At 40.8% G+C, this 20,525-nt stretch overlaps 1 protein-coding gene across 1 annotated transcript in view; it reads left to right on the top strand.

Moving 5' to 3' along the window:
• The window catches only part of LOC135480604 (fatty acid-binding protein, liver-like), a 33,773-nt gene extending 14,902 nt beyond the window's left edge, over positions 1-18,871 (top strand). Inside the window, exons 2-4 of the mRNA XM_064760484.1 lie at positions 11,414-11,589; positions 15,432-15,542; positions 17,460-18,871. Of these exons, the coding sequence (XP_064616554.1) occupies positions 11,414-11,589; positions 15,432-15,542; positions 17,460-17,510 (338 nt within the window). The 3' untranslated portion in view covers positions 17,511-18,871. The remainder of the gene's footprint in view (positions 1-11,413; positions 11,590-15,431; positions 15,543-17,459) is intronic.
• Positions 18,872-20,525: the final 1,654 nt, after the last annotated feature.

The following is a 20,525-nucleotide window of genomic DNA, read 5'->3' as shown; positions in this document are numbered from 1 at the left end:
TGTTCTGTTGTCTTTTGTGCTATAATTTCCAGTTATTATCACCTATCAGGTACTTCTCTGATGATCGCCCAGTGTTTCTTCATTTCCCTGTAAACCCCAACACACACACACACACACACACACACACACACACACACACACACACACACACACACACACACACACACACACACACACACACACACACACACACACGCACACACACACACACACACACACACACACACACACACACACACACACACACACACACACACGTCAACCCTCACAATTTCTATCCACAAACTTTCGCTCGGTACCATGCATTACCATCACATAGAGTTTGCACCTCTGCAACTCATCAAAACTCAGCCTAGCACAACCACCATTTGTTCGCTGTTGCTGCTGGAAGTGAAACCATAACAGTCAAAATTGTCATATACTATATTGACATGTAAAATAATATTTCAGAACTGCATACTGCATCAACAGCCTAGTTTGTGGCAGTATTGTCTAATCAGTGCCCCCGCACTGTTAAATTTACGGGGAAAATCTTGGGTCTAATTGCACAAATTGCGCATGTGTAACGTAAATATTTCCCCTTAGGCGGAGATAGAGGCATGCAGTCTGACGGTTTAACACACAGCTTGTCGGGGACGGAGGGAGATGGGGGGAGGGATAGGTGGATATACTTGGGTAAGATAAGCAAACCTTAAGGTCAGTCCTGCTCCATATACACCCATTCTTACAGCGTACCAACATCTGGTTTGAATTGCCACGGCCCAAGAAGATGTAATACTAGTAGACTAAACTGGATAAGCTGAGCGCTGCAGCCGCGAACACCAGATTCCAGCACAAAGGGTGTGCTTATAATTGGCTATGATAAACTGTTCCGGTATTCAGTACAGACATAATTATAGCGTGTAACCATTGCAAATGTGACTATTGTGAATGACAAAATACAAAGAGATTATGCCGTGCAACCAATACCAAAGATAATATAACGTGTAATCAATAAACAGATATTATACTGGTTAACCAATACAAAAGATAACTACTGTGTAACCAATGCAAAAGATAATTACTGTGTAACTATTAGTATAAATAATTACTGTGTAACGAATGAAAAATATAACTATCGTGTAACCAATACAACAGATATTATACTATGTAACCAACAAAAAAGATAGTATATACTGGGTAAGCAATCCATAAGATAACTACTACTCAACCAACCCAAAGGGCAATTACTGTGCTACTGTTTACACTTAATTATACAACGTTATGTACACTGGACTATTTTTGTTTACTAAAAACATTCACCACTTTGCTATGTGAAAATGTCATGTGTGCGCGGTAATAAGCACGTGTATTTGTACACAGACAAAAAACGGTTTTCAGTCCAGCAGACTTTACTTCCAGGGATATTTTCAATTTTCATAATATACTTTGAAAAACTGTACTTACCTAGATAGGAATATTCTGAAGCATCCTGCATGTGGCGTGTGAATATCTCGCCTTGTAGCATTTGCCAGATCCTTGGTGCTATGTAATGATTTCAATCAACGTCACAAAATATTGCTGCAAACACCAGTGTGTCAATGTTACTCCACCAACTTAAAACGTCATCAATTTCTGCGTAGCCCATGGTGCTAGAGTCGTGTTTTTGCTACTGTTTAACAGTTGTAATCAATGCATAACTGAGATCAATATTTTGTTATCGACTAACATGCTATTTAAATATTGATTTCACTCGGATCATTCGCCTGGAACACTCTTTGTGTCTCTCGAACATTTTTTATTACACAACTGGTTTGAAAATTAATAATGGCATAAGACGGAAATTTGTTATTACGTAACTCGGAGACTGGTTTATTACATCACATGGCACGTTTCATTACGTTATATGACTGGGCAATTTTATTGCATTACACGGAGGGTGTTACATTGCTCGTGCATTATTACATAATTCCCATCGTTACATGTAACACCCCTCCTCTTACAACCACTGTTGCTTTTGTGCGATATGCTGATAGACATACACCCAGTCTGAAAGGAACTTGTGCTTCTACTCGCACAGACTTGTCGAATAAAATGGGTTAGGCAGTTTTAACAAATCCAGAAAACTGTCCAGAGTAAGATTAGTGGAGCTAGTGTCGGAGGTTAAGAGAAATTTTATAACTTCACATGGAGGGGACAAGACGGGGAAAAGTAGTGCAGTCCGAACAGTGTACACAAGAATATGAGTTTGGAGGACTGAAACGATGGATGTTTCTTTTCGTGAAGACAGCAATGATGACGTGCTTCAGGCGCTATATTCGGCCAGCTGATTCTTGTGACAAGATTATCCTTGACAAACTGGGAATGGAATATAATCTGGTAGAGTGAGGCCCCTCACAACTAAAACAATAAGCCTTTTTTATTCATTTATTTAATGAATTTAGTTTTACATATGGAATTAACACCATTGCTATTTAATTTGCGTGTCTGTCAAACGTTGTTAAAATTTCTCCGCAGAACTTCTAAAAAAGAGAAACCAGCATTGTTAGTATTAGTTTACTTATGTGTTAGAGAAAAAGGTTGTAAGCCTATCTACCATATGCCTGTTAGTTAGAAGAAGTATAGACCAAATGCGTAAATAACACGGGAAGAAACAATAAATAACCTTAATTGGAAAATCTCCCCATTATCTCCCTGTTATTTGTACAAGAAACAGTCAACTTTCGTTTCCAATTTCCGAACCGCGTTTAGTTTACAAATAGTTTCCTTTTAAAGATACTTGTGAGAGGGTTAGCTCTGTGCGATCTATACATAGGAAAGACAGAAACTCTAGTACATTTATATTTTAATGTAACAAACGTAAAGAATTCTGAGAAGATATGAATGAGTGGTTCAAAATTCCCTCGCATGGCCCAGTGAAATAAGCGAAACGTGTAGTTCTTTATTAAATTGATGGCACAGATACGGTCTTTGATACTCTGATACCTTTGGCTAAACTGTATATCTATCAATGTAAATTTAGAAAACAAATACCAAAAGTTTTAGCTTCACACATGCTCTTAGACAATACTGGGAGATTAAAAGGCTATGTCATTTATGTACAAGAAGAGCACTCGCTCCTGACAGATGATGAAAACAGCACACAATCTCAACCGCCATGAGATTGAACATTGGTGGAATATTGTACTGTACTTTACTGTATTGTACTGTAAACATCTCTACATTGTATATAGGCTTGTACTTTAATACGTCACCGATAGGCAAAGACGGTAGTTAATAAAAAATATTAAAAATAAAACATTCTTGAACATTCCAGGGATGACGTCTCAAGGCACGGAGATTTGTTACAACAACATCCCATACGCGTTCGATGAGATTGACATTAGTTAACCTGCATGGTCTCAATACCTTCATTTTGCGGGAAATTTCTTATCAAAATATTTTTGTGTGAAGTTGCATTGTCATGTTGTAATTGGAGATCTGGACCCAGTCAAGAACGGCATCAGCTCCGGGATAAGGATCTGGTCACGATATCCCGCTGCATTTATTTATTTATTTATTTATTTGATTGGTGTTTTGCGCCGTACTCAAGAATATTTCACTTATACGACGGCGGCCAGCATTATGGTGGGTGGAAACCGGGCACAGCCCGGGGGAAACCCACGACCATCCGCAGGTTGCTGACAGACCTTCCCACATACGGCCGGAGAGGAAGCCAGCATGAGCTGGACTTGAACTCACAGCGACCGCATTGGTGAGAGACTCCCGGGTCATTACGCTGCGCTAGCGCGCTAACCAACTGAGCCACGGAGGCCCCCGCTGCATTGAGGTTCCTACGACATACCCGCAGAAAAGTCCCCAATCCATTTGGCTACCACCACGAAATCGATCAACTTCCTGTGCGCAGCACCGGGTGTAATGTTCGCTCTTCCGTCCGCAGCGTAAAACGCGATTCGTCGGTAAACAGGCGTATCCCAGTGTCACTTGTTTAGCGCAGGTGGAATTATGTCCAGCGTAGACGTTCATTACTGTTTACCCCTGTCAGGATCAGCCCAACATAAGGACGCCGGGCTCGAAGTTGCGCAGAAAAAAGCGGTGTCGTTTGACGGTTGATGTTGCGGCCGTGAACGATTACCCAAATAATGTCGTCACAAGTGGCCGCCCTGCCCTGGGGCGATCAGATGTGGTAGCTGTCAGTTGTCAGTTGAGATGCAATGAGATGCAGTATATGGACAGTCGTAGTAGACCGGTCAGCTTGGAACATGCCCGGCTGCACACTCACGTTCAACAATTGTAAGGCGTGGCATCTCTCAAGGATTGTTAGCGTGTTTTCTCTCATCATCATCAATTCTGCACACCGTGCACAAGTGCGTTTTCACAAAAGAACGGGCTAGATGCACTGAGGGTGGTTCATCAAAAAAAAAAACATACCGGACCAATGCGTCAGGTTAAAGCTAGCTAATATAGTATTCGCCAGTATTACCCTTAGTCTTACAACTATTATAACCTGATAAAAGTTGGCGTATGCAACCCAAAGACAGTAAAAAAGGAGTGTGGTCTTACAGTTACCCGAGAAAAGGTCAGATATACAACCCAATGACAGTAATGACGGATAGCAGTCCATGGTGTATACCAGGAAAACTTGTGCGCGGCTGTAAACATTATTGACTCTACTCTAGTTGAACTCACCTTCAGCCTGTCGACAAAAAATTTACACACGACCCTTTCCGTGGAATGGCGGAATCTTCCATCGGAAGACCGAATAAGAAGATTATTTTTTATTCCTGTTATTAATTTCTATTGGAGTGAATTTTGGATAATAATTAAGCTTTACAGGCAGAACTGCGTCACAAGTCACGTTTATGCGGTGGTGATGGAGGGCCAAGGTATTTGAGTGTTCATTGATTTTTGTCTGCTATCCATTTTATCAACTTTATCACTGATATGATAGGTACTCTTATCGTATATCATCAATTATCGTATAACAAAATCGTCTTTGGTCCCTGCGAAATCAAAAAGTGGCCCACCATGCTACTGTTGACTGCGCAGGGGGCATCAAGTAACATAAAGTAACACTTGTGAAGTTTTTTTGTTTTTGTCCAGTGTACATATGGAGTTTTGGTATAAAATGTAATAGATATAGTAACACGTGCACTACCAAAGATTATCATACAGAAATCTACTTACATATATTCACTAAACACACGAAAATCATAAATTACTAAATCAACACATAAACAAGAGAACACACACAAATATTTGACATGAATGGCGTCTCATAGACAAGCACAAATACTCATTGCACAAAAACTCAGCTCACAATAAGTAGATATTGCACCGCAATTAACTGAAGAACATCACAAACATACACTCACAATACACCGTGAGAGAAATAAATCGGATAAGTGTATATCAAACATTCTGTAATTGTTTCATAAACCTCAACATATGTACAGTCTCGGCCACAATGGTTGGTGCATGGGTAATTTGCTTGAATCTTGACGAATAAACTTAAAATAAAACTTGTTTTGTACGACCCATAACTAGTTATAAAGAATTTTTGTCATCTGTATGGACTTTGACATTTATCAAATCTACTACCGATATCCCAGAGCAATTCGTAGACAGTTAGTGAATTAATTTAGATGGGACTACTCAGAATAAAGGAAATTCACTGAAAACCATGAGACAAATCAAAGCCTAAATCATTTCAAATCCAGCCGGTCTTTTACGATACAACTGATTGGCTACAATGTCAATGGTTATCTTTGCCAGCTCCAGCATCTCAGTATTTGGTGTGACCACCTCTGACGTCCATTATGGCCTGTAGACAACGTGGCATACTCGCAACAAGGTTCTCCAGCCGAACATCAGGGATATTGTCCCACTCTTCTAAAAGTGCTGTTTCCAACTGCCTTTGGAGGCTGCACATCCCTTGACCTTACTGCGCGGTCTAACTCCTCCCACATGTGCTCCATCGGGTTCAGATCCGGGGATTTAGAAGGCTGGGGTCTGACATTATGATTTTATGATTTTGCAAGAAATCGCGAACTACGCGGGCCCTATGTGGAGTGGCATTGTCGTCTTGGAACGCATAATTGTCTTGGAACTCTGCCCGAGCCCACGGTATCATGTTACCCTCAAGGATATCCCTGTAGCGCACCCCATTTACGTTTTCTCTCAACACGATAAGAGCTGATTTCCCTCTGGAGTGCATTCCTCCCCACACGTGGACGGGCCCGCCTCCTCGTGCCACTGTTTCCTGCACACAGTCATCATTGAACCTTTCTCATACCAGTCGACGAACTCACACCCTCCCATCACATTTATGGATGAGATAATTTGATACATGTCGCCAGTGACCGACTGTCAAATGTCGCCATTGTCTTGCCCATGCTAGACGTTAGAGGCGATGGCGTCGTGTTAGAAGGGGCTTCCTGAGAAGTCGTCTTGCCCTGTAGCCACGTTCAATCAACCTCCGTCGCGTCGTTCTACGGAAACTGGCACATTGGTCGCCTGGACCCATTGATCGCGTAGCCATGTCGCCGGTTTTTTCCGGTTCCGTCTAGTTATTTGCAGCAAATGACGGTCGTCACGTGCAGTCGTTCTGCGCTGCGGACCTGTACTTTTGCCCCTTGACCAGTCGTTCGGTACAAGGCTAACACTCTGGTAACAGTGTTACGCCCTACCCTGGCTCTTCTGGCAATGTCCAATTTAGAATGACCCTCTTCGTCCAAGGTCACTATCTACCATCTTGTTTTTGCACTGCAGGGACCCGGCATGCTTATAACATACCGAGAATACCGAATGACGTTTTTTGTTGTCTGGCTGTATCAAACAAACCCGTCTGCAATGCCAACTTATCTGGTCTACGAATGATAGCTCAATGGTATAGTCCCGCCAGCAGTAGACGGAACGTGTTTAATTGGGTTTGCCGCTCCTTTCAGATACAACTTATAGTGATTTGGAAAGACGACATCCAAATTAGGTTGTAGTGGATACCATTATTATGCAAATGCCATTATATTATAGGTCAACGCAATGCACCAACCATTATGGCCGAGACTGTATATCAAACACAGACTTTACACGCAAAGTGGACTTACATGCAAGTTGCATGCCAAACGCACATGGGATTCTTTTGCCAAAATCAACATCTGACTACACAGCAAGCGCACATGTCATCCTTAGATATTAAAGTGTACCCAACAAAAACCTCGTCAAAAGATCACCTACACATGATACATCAATGGACTTTGGGGATCACTTAAAGGACAAGACGTTTCCAAACCGGACTACCAATGCTTGCAGTAAACTTTAATCCAGGCTTAATTTGGAAGCTTTTCCTGGCGGACTGGGTGTTACAAAACCAAGCCAACATGGATTCGAACTCACGTTGTCACAGACAGGAAATAAGCACTGACGAGAAGAGACGCGTCCGTTTTACATGACGAAACTGGCTTGACCCAATCAATTTTCTTCATTATACCATGTTTAAAACATATTAATGTGGTTTTCGATTGGTATAGGAATTGTCTGCTTTAACATAGATTTACAAACATTATGAATAATTTTCTGAATGAAGAAATTCTATTTTCACATGGGCGATTGACGATATACGCTACATCAATGTAAAAGTGTCTCCCTACAGATCAGGTAAAAAGGAGATACGAGCTCACCTCCAGCGTCATATCGCCAGAGTCATATCGCCAGTCATACTAACATCTGTCATAATGTCGTGCTGGTGTTGAATTATATTTAGCATGTTATTACTAACAACGTATACCTCACTTAATAGCCCATAAGAAACAATCTCCATGGTAGCCTTGCTTATCACACCATATACGTGACTGCTATTTCTGAAGTTTGATAGTATTAAAACAACCGAATGAAGATGCGAAGAAGGGCCATAGTTTCAGCAGAATATGAAGTCACAAAAGGAAATTAAGGTTTGAAACGCATGTATCCTTTTGTTTGTCCGTTTTATAATAACCATATTAGCAGTTAGAAGAAACACTTTGAGCTTGTAAACTTCCAAATATTTTTTCTTAATTCCAAGCCCCGGTTCAGGGGTATGTAATATGCTAGTGTCTAAGCATTCAGCGAACAGTTGGAGTAAATCCGTTATTGACAAGACACAAGAGATAAATTGACAAATGACCGTATTTCCTGGTTATGTGTGACCATTTGCTAACTGAGCCACTGGGGTAACTAGACTGTGTTTCGCCGGTTATGTGTGGCTATTTGCTAACTACCCCACTGGCGTGACGAGACCGTATTTCCCCGGTTAAGCGTGACCATTTGTCAACTGCGCCACTGGCGTGACGAGACCGTATTTCCCCGGTTATGCCTGACCATTTGCAAACTACCCCACTGTTGTGACGAGATCGTATTTCCCAGGTAATGTGTGGCCATTTGCCAACTGCGCCACTGGCGTGACGAGACCGTAATTCCCCGGTTATGCGTGACCACCTGCCGGCTGTACCACTGGTGTGAAGAGACCGTATTTCCCCAGTTAGGTGTGACTATTTGCCAACTGCGCCACTGGCGTGACAAGACTGTATTTTCCCGGTTATGCCTGACCACTTGCAAACTACCCCACTGTTGTGACGAGATCGTATTTCCCAGGTAATGTGTGGCCATTTGCCAACTGCGCCACTGGCGTGACGAGACCGTAATTCCCCGGATATGCGAGACCACCTGCCGACTGTACCACTGGTGTGAAGAGACTGTATTTCCCCAGTTAGGTGTGACCATTTGCCAACAGCGCCACTGGCGTGACGAGACCGTATTTTCCCGGTCATGTGTGACCATTTGCCAACTGCGCCTCTGGCGTGACGAGACCGTATTTCCCCGGTTATGTGTGACCATTTATCAACTGCCACACTTCGTCTCTGCGCTGGCAATTTGTATGAGCGGCTTCTACGGAGCTTATATATGGCAATTATATGAGTAACTTCTACTGCGCTATACATGGAAATTATATAACCAACTTCAGCTGAGCTTTACATGAGCATGAAATTACATGAGCAACTTCTTCTGAGCTATACATGGAAATTATATAACCAACTTCTACTGCGTTATATATGGAAATTATGTAACCAACTTCAGCTGAGCTATACATGGAAATTACATGAGCAACTTCTACTGAATTATACATGGAAATTATATAACCAACTTCGGCTGAGCTATACATGGAAATTATATAAGCAACTTCTACTGCGCTATATATGGAAATTATATAAACAACTTCTACTGCGCTATATATGGAAATTATATAAACAACTTCAGCTGAGCTATACATGGAAATTACATAAGCAACTTCTTCTGAGCTATACATGGAAATTATATAAGCAACTTCTACTGCACTATATATGTAAATTATATAAACAACTTCAGCTGAGCTATACATGGAAATTACATGAGCAACTTCTTCTGAGCTATACATGGAAATTATATAAGCAACTTCTACTGCGCTATACATGGAAATTATATAAACAACTTCAGCTGAGCTATACATGGAAATTACATGAGCAACTTCTTCTGAGCTATACATGGAAATTATATAAGCAACTTCTACTGCGCTATACATGGAAATTATATAAACAACTTCTTCTGAGCTATACATGGAAATTACACGAGCAACTTCTTCTGAGCTATGCATTAAAATTACATGAGCAACATGAACTGGGGGCCTCCGTGACTCAGTTGGTTAGCGCGGCAACGCAGTGTAATGACCAAGAAGCCTCTCGCCAATGCCGTCGCTGTGAGTTCAGGTTCAGGTCATGTTCGCTTCCTCTCCAGCCTTACGTGGGAAGGTCCTCCAGCAACCTGCGGATTGTCGTGGGTTCACCCCCCACCCAGTTCGGGCTCTGTCCGGTTTACTACCACCATCATGCTGGCCGCCGTCGTATAAGTGAAATATTCTTGAGTACGGCGTAAAACACCAATCAAATAAATAAATAAATAAAATAAATAGATATCTAATGAACTGAACACGGCAATTATTTGAGCTACTTCTACTGAGCTATACGTGAAAGGTATATGAGCAACATCCACTGAGCTATACATGGAAATTGTTTGAGCAACAACCACTGGGCTATACATGGAAATTGTTTGAGCAACTTCTGCTGAGTTATGCAGGGAAATTTTATGAGCAACTTCTACTGCGCTATACATTGATGTTACATAAGCAGCTTCTACTGAAATGTACAGGGAAATTATTTCAGCAACTTCTACTGACCTATACATTGAAGTTATATAAGCAACATGCACAGAGCTGTACAGGGAAATTACATGAGCAACTTCCACTGAGCTATGCAGGACAATTGTTTGAGCCAATTGTAATGAGTTATACCGAGTAATTATGTGAGCAATAGATTGTACATCTTTTCGGTTTTCTTTGCAAATGATGAAAAAAATTTGGAGGGACATTATGACAGACATTGCAACACTTAGAAAGCATTATATTACATTGATTGTCAACTCTTGTCGTTTCTCCGACCCTATGATACCTTCGTCATCGAGGTGCCAATCTGGAAATCCCTTTAAACTTAAAACCTTAAACTTTAAACTAAACCTAACAAATTAAATGGAAGTGTATACCGTTACCTTCCATACAGCCCTATATGCAAGCAATGACTTACCCTGCACTCCTCGGATTTGACCCAGTGCACATTTAGAAGGTGAAGCATATCACTAAATTGACACCGGACAAGAACAGTATCTTGAGGATAGAACACTGAGTAAGGTAATGCTTACACTTTGGGCTATGTTTCTGCATAACCATAACTCCATAGAGCTCGGCTCGAGTATGTATTATGTAAAAGCTTAAAAGATTTTATAAAGGAAATGGGCATTCTCCTCCAAATAAATTATATAAGACCTTGCCTAAAATTTTCCCGTCAGTCACTTTAGGCCCGGCTTAAAGTTTTCCCCGTAAAATATTAAGCCCTTCCTGAAGTATTTCCGTAAAATTTGTCAGACCCTGCCTAATGTGTGTCCGTGAAATATATAAAAACTTGCCTAAACTTTGCCCGTAAAATATATAAACCCTGGCCAGAAGTGTTCGCGTCAGTTACATCGGGCCTGGCCACAAGTTTTCCCTTAAGTTATATCAGGTCTAGCCTAAAGTTTTCCCCTAAGTTATATCAGGCCTAGCCTAAAATTTTCCCCTAAGTTATATCAGGCCTGGCTTAAAGTTTTCCCCTAAGTTTTATCAGACCTGGCCTCAAGTTTTCCCTAAAGTTTTACAAGGCCATGCAAGCATGTTGGCCATAATTTTCATCATGTCCTGCAAACTGTTTCCCGTATAATTAAACAGAATTGCGGTATGCTCCTTCAAGTTTTTCTGTTTCAGTACTGTAGCTTTTAATGCGCTATAGTCAATGATATGGGTACATTTTCAAAAGCCAGCGTCTTGATTACATTACAGACCTGTCCCAGGAGAAACGTCAGATGTATAACACCAAAACGAGACTGCAGTACAGCAAAGACGGCAACAGCTGGTTCCTAACGGTCGGTGTGGAAGGGGCCAGTCAGGAACGTACATACAACTTCACTCCAGGCCAAGAATACGCTGCCGCAGATATTGATGGCTCCTCGATGACTGTAAGTAATAGGATGTCCTGAATAGACGGGACGCTGGTTTAGGGAGCCGCCATTATTTCATGTCTATCATAATCAACATAGCACATGTCGGTCAATACCATAAAATGTCCTGAACAGACGGGAGGCTGGTTTAGGGAACCGCCATTATTTCATGTCTATCATAATCAATATAGCACATGTCGGTCAATACCATAAAATGTCCTGAATTAAATAGTTCGGTTCTTCGCGTGATAAGGCTAAGCATAAACAAATCTACGTGTCACAGGCTCCAAAGGTCAATCTTCTTTGGTGGTGGGAGTGACGTAAGGCGAAAGGTAGAGAGCGGCGAATGCGCTGCAAGCAGTATAGATCAATGCAAGAGCCACTGCAGATAGTGCGCACCAGATGAGACGGTGAACTGGAATCCGGATGTCCGAAATACCCCCATTCCATTCCCCTACATTTCCAAAAATAAAAGAAGAGACTTGCAAGTTCGTGTCCGTGAAAATGAGTCCGGGTGTGCGCACCTGCATGTTTTGTTCAGGGTGACCTGTCCGAGTGTCAGTGGACTACTTGATTCTCTTGTTGATGTACGCATAGTGCAAAGTTTGAATTTTCCAAAAATTACGCCAGTCTACACCAGGGTATGGAAGCTGGATGAGGACCTCTCGCCCCGGACGGTGGAAATCGTGGGCGAATGGTACCGTATTCGTGCCGTGACAGCGTGATGTAGGCCTTCGTGTTAGATGAGTAGTAATCCGGAACGGAGCCGGCTGACAGAAATTGACGTGTTTGCCGGGATCATTCTTAAGCCTTAGATTATACCTTTGAAATGGGTGAACTTGTAAACTTGTAGAGATTGCCAATAAAAATTATACATGTGCAGATTTCTTAAATATTGTCTGAAAATGCTTGGAAACTTTGTATAAATGTTTTATAACATCACCGATCGAACATGCATATATAGCTTGGAACAATATCAATGAAGGTCAGAAAAATACCATAGAAAATATACATAACACTCTGAGTGTTATCCCTTGTTTAACCAGAAACGTTGTTTCTAACTTATCTATTCTAATCAGGTTTCATACAAATGCGTAAACGATGCTACACACATCGCAATGTATATGAAAATATACTACCATCACCATATGAGCGTAGCCAGCACCAAATCAAAACAAAACACTAGCAAGTTTCCAAGATGAACAGCCAGCTTTAGTAATTCTTCTTTTCAACAAACTGTGCGGGGGAAGAAAGAGTTACCATGTTCAATTAGCGCAATCAAGAATTTACCAGGAATTTAAAGTACCTCTAGAAAAATGTTTTGGAGTAAGCAGTGTTGAAGCAGTGGTTGAAATTACGCAATGAAACGTCGTTTGGTACCTCGTAAAGCGTTTACGTCAATATCAGGTTTGTTTCAATCCCTCAGTTCAGTAAGAACTTTTCATGTACTTTTAATATTTTGATTTGTGTCATTAAATTTGATTTCATAGTATGTTTTTCGAGATAGGAATTTGTTAAGTTTATTACGGTAAGTTCTATATTTATTTGCAGTATTAGCGACATTTGATTGGAATTCCAATCTATACGGTTTATGTTTTGATAAATCGACTAAGTTCATACCTGATACTTGGATTTATTATGCCACGTGCCTTTGGTTGGTATCTAGCAAGAGGAAATGATTTATCATATATTTCATGAAACGTTATGTTAAATGCATCAAGTTGTTCCTCGGCATATATAACGGATATAGGCTTCCGATGGTATAGTCCGTCAAGCCCATGCCTCCAGGCTTTGGTATCCCGATTCCTTGGCCTTGAGCAACTGTCCCGTTTACAATTAAAATATTTGACTTCTTGCAAAGCTCAATCAGCTTGTGACCCCAGTTGTTTACTGACGTGTAGATGGAAGATCGTTTAGTTTTTTATCAACTGAGCACCTAGTGTGAATTTTGCAACGTCACGGTTTCATTGTGCAAGGCTTGAAAGAATCTCGTCAATTTCGGAGATATCTTGAATACATCTCGAGGTAGAATTCCAATCACCCAATCAGAAAACAGTTACTGTCAACATACACACATCCCCGCAACAAATCTTGCCCAAATAACTCACGTGACCCATGTGACCAAAATCCAAAATCTGAAGACAGGAGTTTCGATTTTAATCCGCAAACATTGTGGATCACATTGTGGGTCCTCGTACCACCCTCGTCCTCTGTTATCAATAGCCCCCATTGTCTGCCTCGTCTGTTTCCCTGCGGTCAGTGCTTGTGCCTCACGTTGATGGTGATCATTTCTCAGTGATCAAAGTGTACTTGCGGTATACGACGCTTTTGCAGAGGAACAAACAATTCTGTTGAATAGCAGAAGGCAAAGTCACTAGGTGGTTGTGGTGACGAGAGTCGATGGAATCTTTCTTCGTAAAATATATTGTTAATGTTAAGCTTGTCTACTACCTCTTTAGTGTAGTCTTGCCTTGATTACCGCATTATTGGTGCCAGTCGACGGCTAGTATCCGCATTTTCCTGAATTCAGTCTTGTATAACATCCCTCGTGTTCCTTGTCTTTATAATTTATCTGGCGCGTATTGGTTTGGCCGTGCAGAGGTTCGTTCCAGTTCAGCTTCGTTTTCACAGTCGAGTTTTTTAGGAATAAAGTATTGATTACTGCTTCTGCTGCTTCATTTTCAGTTTTTGGGATTTCATGTAACAAAGGTTTTTAGGGCATGGAACGAGCCTCGGAATGAAGCTGATTTTGGTTGGTTCTTCATTGTTTGCAATTTTGTTCCATTATAGCACTCCCTTCTTACTTGGTGGACGGAGTCATTTATAACATTTGTGCTTGTTTCTAGTTGCTTTACGGTCAGGTCTAAAGCCTTCACACCGGTCAGGTCCAAAGCCTTCGCACCGGTCAGGTCCAAAGCCTTAACACCGGTCAGGTCCAAAGCTTTCACAAAGGTCAGGTCCAAAGCCTTCACACCTGTCAGGTCCAAAGTCTTCACACCGGTCAGATCCAAAGACTTCACACCGGTCAGGTCCAAAGCCTTCACACCGGTCTGGTCCAAAGACTTCACACTGGTTAGGTTAAAGGCCTTCATACTGGTGAGGTCCAAAGCCTACGCATCCGGTCAAGTCCAACGCCTTCACACCGGTCAGTCCGAAGCCTTCATACCAGTAAGTTGCAAAGCTTTCACAAAGGCCAGGTCCAAAGTCTTCACACCGGCCAGTCCAAAGTCTTATATACGAACTTTCGTCATATTGAAATCCCCTTTGGCGTAGAGAACGCTGGGATCCCTAATACTGCCCGCATCCTCTCCTGGAAGGAAGGTAGTGTCGAGAACACTGGGTTCTGTAATACAGCTCACGTGCTGAAAGTGGTGTAGAGTACACCGTGGTATGTAATACCGTCAACGTGTTCCCCTAGAAAGAAGGTTGTACAAAAGTCCTCGTAGTGTTCTGGGGAGAAAGTGGTTAGGGAACACTGGGATATGTAATACCTTCCACGTGCTCTTCTAGAAGGAAGGTGGTGTAGAAAACACAAGGTTATGCTATGTAGCCCTCGTGCTATCTTAGAAGGATGTTTGTGATACAGAGAACTCGTGCTGTCTTAGAAAGAAGGTGGTGTAAAAAACACTGTGTGATACAACAGTCCCCACGCTGTCAAAGAAGAAGGGTTGTGGAACGAATGCTTAGTTATTTATCCTCTGCCTTTTAAAATTTACAAAGATGAAAAAGGAGGTGAGTTTTGGCATTTATTGCTCACTTCTTCTTTGATGATGAATATTGTTCCTTGTATCTCTATGATTGATAAGACAATACATTTGAAGCAGATTTTACAGTGAAGTTTCCATCCGACCGTTTTTCAGAGTCTGATAAACATTGAAGATGATAAATTTGTGGAGAAGCATACATTCTCTAGTCTGGCCGGAGCAGAAATGGCGATTACACGAGAGGTGAAAGGGGATTACATGACCGTGGTAAGCTGTACAAGAACAATACTTACAGCCTGTAGGCTTTCGCTTAGGGAACTTACATTGTACTCAACAACTTTCTAGTAATATGACGTTACAGTGGCACCAAGCCAACCAGCACTGTTGGCTTGCTATAACATCTCCGAGCTGAGCGCTAAGCAAGGCAGTGACAAGCACCATTTTTAAAGTCTTTTGTTTGAGGCGACGCGGTATACAGCTTGTAAATGTGCCTTGTCCACTCCACGGCTGATAATGCGCGCGCTGCGGAAAGCGTCTGGAAGAATGGCGTCATTCATAAGTGAGGGACAGGCGCTGGATTTGAAGTGGTCAGCGATGAGGAAAATTCTTTTACACTCTTGTGTTGAATACATCTACAAATATCATGCGATAAAATTAAGGTTTGGATGCTCAATATATACACAAAGAACTTAATTATGCACCCACCTGGTTTACATTGTGGTGATTTTGCACACATGCGATTAAAGTTCTTCTGTATCAAACAAGTGTAAAATGTGGCTGGCTGTGAACTGTTGTGAACAAAATGATTGGAATCGTTGTGTTTTGGTGATACCACACATGCATTTCCATCATTACTGGCTTTGATATGAAACAATTGCTTGATAAGTATTGATATGGGATGAGCAGTGGTTGAAATTACTCAATAAAAGCGTTACTTGGTATCTCGTAGTCTGGATTGCATACTAAACTAAGAGATTTTATAATTATTGTAGAGCCATCCATTTAGAGCTTACTAACGCCAGTTTCATGCAGATAACTTCTGCCGTTCTGAAAAAGAACACCTTTAAAATTCAAAATGGCTAATAAATCACGTGACAGCACAAAACGTCAAATGTTGCTTCATATTTTTGTTATTAAAACTTTGGTTTGCAGTTTTAATTGCATTTTTTCGAACTGACTAAGAATAATGATCCGAACGACAGGGGGGCGGGGGTGCTCCATGGCTCAGTCCGTGGAAGGTCTTCCAGCAACCTGCGGATGATCGTGGGCGTGGGTTTCCTCCGGGCTCTGTCCAGTTTTCTCCAACCATAATCCTGGCCACCGTCGGATAAGTGAAATATTCTTGAGTAGGGCATCAAATAAATAAATAAATAAACCTAAAGATTTCAATAAACCTCCCTCTAGGATAGCGTCTACCTCTAATTAGGTATGTCATATGAAATGTATCGAGTAAAACTTTTTGGGTGTCTCCCAAAGGTTAATTCAGATGGAACAGACAAAATGTTAATGTTTCGGAAATGACGTCATCGAGACAAGCTTATCGCCCCTCTATTAGTACTCGCCCCCTTCCTGTCTAACCAAAGTTGAGAGGCTTTCGGGTACTTTTATGTGATAGAAACAACCTAATCTACATATTAAAATAGAAACCAAGCATTTCGTGTATCATTTCACGAATTCTTTACTCACATGTATACATGTGGGTGTATGGATATACTGAATGGAACGGATATACGTCACAAAGTTGGTGTGTAGGTGGAAGCGTTCGTTCATGTGGATGGGCGAAGGTGTAGTTGCGTGTGTGAGGGTGTAGATGCATGTATGCGGGTGTGTGTGTGAGGATGTAGGTGTGTGTTTGAAATTACTCAAAGTTGCGAGCGCGGGTGTGTGCCATTAATAGATACACATGTCCCTCGATAGTTTTCTATGGTATAACTTCATCAGTAATAAGTAATATTTGCGTCTAAAATATTCTAAATATTGTTTATTTTCGTTTTTCTTTTATTTTATTTAATTATAATAAACTAAACTGTTATTGTACACGGATTTGGATCGTGACTATATTGTATATATTCATTACGTTCTACGCTGTTCAAAAGAACCAATTGCTATCATACATAGTACGATTAATTCACACATATTGTTACCGAAGTCTAAATTATTTCTGTCTCTATTCTTGTATTCCAGACGTCAAACGTTGGGGGAAATGTCCTTGTTACAAGGTATAAGAGAGTTTAAACCAGTGCACTAAGGAATTTGTCAGTGTCCAGTCGTCAGCTGGGACTGTCGTTTGGAACCTCCTTTCCAAGTTGTTTGTGTCAATGAGCGCTTGACCTGTGACGTTCTTATACCAGCATGCTTAAGTGTAAGTTTTCAGTAACAACAAAATCTCTGAAGTGTCCTTGAATTTGTGTCCGAACAACTCTTCGTCCGATCTTTACATTTCCTTCAACTGAGCTAGACACATGTACGTTCTTAGACGAAGGACGGCGTTTTACTCTGCGCAATCCGGTTTCCTCTATCTATAGTCCTGACCAACGTTACCTTCGGAAAAATATGGTCTCGGGTCAATAGTCACATTTGTATTATGCATGGCTTTAAAGGTACAATTGCTCAAAGCCTCAGTTTATATCATTTAAGTAGATATGTTTAAAATAAGATCTCTCATAACAAGAATTTCGTTTCTTTGACAGTTATTGCTCCAATAACAATAGTGATGGCGTGGTCTGCTTTCTAAATGGCAAACTGAAATGGTTTTTAGATGGTGTTAATTATGTAAACAATTTTGCACATGTATTATCAGGACACCGAGTACAAATCCTGACAGTCTGTAGCATTTACAAAGCACCGATAATTGCCTCTCCTAGATTATGTAATGTCACCATCCTGTAGGTTTCCTGACCCAGTCAACTGCTTAGAGGGACTTCACATCACATTTTGTGAAGCGTGACTAAAGGAGGCCACCAGAACGTCATAACGTTCTAAAAACAAAAGGGAGAAATAAATTATTTTCACAAGAAAAGCCGTCACAGATTTATACTATAGCAGGACAGTGCTTCAAAAGCCGTTTGACAAAATGTATATTTGATAGGTCATTACGGTGTCAATCATTAGTCATCCGTACAACAGATATGTGAACGTCTTTTAGCTCCTTTTTAACTGTTTTTAACTGATGGTCAAATTTTTGGGCAGTCTGCTTGTAACTATATTTGTCTAGATGTGGAAATTTAAGGCAAATTTTACCCTTGTTAAAATTGTTAGTACCTACAATCTCCGCGAATGAATGTCATCTAATGTTAGAAAAGCAGTAACACCTCGGTTTGGAACAGACTACCATGCTACATTATTGTTGTGTCCAATGTTTGTATAAACTCATTGCGAAATAGATGTAGGTATACATGTCGTTACATATCTCAAGTCTAAGACATAATGTAATGTTTACATAAATATGCCTAAATGTGTTGTGATACGATGGTCGATGGGACCATATAGATCTATGTGTTTGGAACCTTGGCTACCTGGTGACCAATACTTGCGAGTTAATAACAGTAATGATTCATATGTAAAGCCTATATGATTAACTGCCAATAAAGAATTCAACTGTGTGTTGGTCTTCTGTGGCTTATCCTTGTTATCAACTGGACAAGTTTGCTACCAAAACATCCAAGAGAAAAGACTTGCTACACAAATACTGAAGAAAATAATATTACTACAAGCACAACCAAAAAAGACCTACGAAACTGATAACCAATAGCGAATAGAACAGAATCTCGTACATACAGTCATATAACCATGATGACACACACGCTACACCCACGAACAACAGAAAAAATGTGCCACACACAGAAACAAAAAGAAAACACTTGCAGGAAGGACTTTCTAATGACGAAGAACTTAAAGTACATGCAAAACCAAATTTAGGCAGAAACAAAAACACTTTAAACAAAGTTGATGAATTCAACCATAAACTTCGAAAAAAAAACAGCCAAAAAGACCTTGTCACATCGTAGAAAATCGTTCTACCGCGCAGAATATAAATTAAACGCAGATAAACGTAGAAAGTGAGAAAAAGACAAAAAATGAAAATGTTTTTGGTTTTGTCTTTTGTAGATAGCCAAAAGCAACTTACATCTTTAATGTTTTCATCAATGGTAAGGTTTCGGAAAAGAACTTTCACTTCTCATCGTTGGATATGTGTTGAGGAGTATGTAAAAATGAATGGTCCATTATCTGTTAAGTTCAAAATCAAAAGTATTTGTTCATACAAAGAGACACCTGGGGTCAACATGGGTAGTAAACCTGCTTCCCCTTTAAAGAGCTGGTTTGGTCCTTTTATGTGCCGATATCCCAAGTTCTAAAGAATACAAACACTAAAATATATGGCACAAAGCAGAAACCTGTTTTATTGAAAACTCAATAACAACTTTAGCACGAATTTTAAGTCTATAAATAGCTTTCTCTCTAGAAATGAGAAAAACAACAACACAAGGGCTTTGTCATCATTGAAGTCTTTATCTGCTGTAAGGGTAACACTATCGGAGAGTAAAGATGAGAAACATCCGGCTTGTTCAACTCTCAGATCAGCGATACACCTTGCACAAGATGAAACAAAAAAACACGAAGATCTGAATACTTTCAACACATATATTTGAACAAAATAGACAGAGAATACAACTGACAGTAATATACAAAAGAATACCAATAATCACAACATTATAGTCTCTTACTGATGACGGCGTCCAAATTCTGATCGAACGTTCTGGCTTCCAACGGCGAGTTAGTCCAAGTAAATATAGAATCCACATTTAGGACGATGGCAGTCCGATGAGTGACAAACTGTAGTGGGCACGGCACACTGACATCGACCATGGCATCAAGGTTTTATTGGCTATGTAACGGGAAGCAACTAATGTTGTCTTCTGTGGCCTACCCAGCTTCGTAAGTTAGGGCCCCAAGTGTCGCGAATCAGCCAAAATGCCAGGCGGCCAACTCTCCAAAAGCGGGACTCAAACATAGGTTAACAAAACAATACTGAAATTTATTAAATTAAGGTAAAGACAAGTATTCAAACATGAGGCACTATAAAAAGAACTCATGGCATTCCTCTCTACATATGTCCCTACTTCAACTTATTCATTGGAGAAAGGGGTCGTGGGATGTTGCTGTTTGCCATAAATGTCAGTTTGAGGCTATCCCCAGTCAGTTCGCCCAGGCAAGCATGGTACCTTATGTGGAGACCTGGTCAGAGGAAGC

Source organism: Liolophura sinensis, chromosome 13 (genome assembly GCF_032854445.1).
Source record: "Liolophura sinensis isolate JHLJ2023 chromosome 13, CUHK_Ljap_v2, whole genome shotgun sequence".
Taxonomy (NCBI): domain Eukaryota; kingdom Metazoa; phylum Mollusca; class Polyplacophora; order Chitonida; family Chitonidae; genus Liolophura; species Liolophura sinensis.
This window is presented reverse-complemented; position numbering and strand designations above follow the sequence as displayed.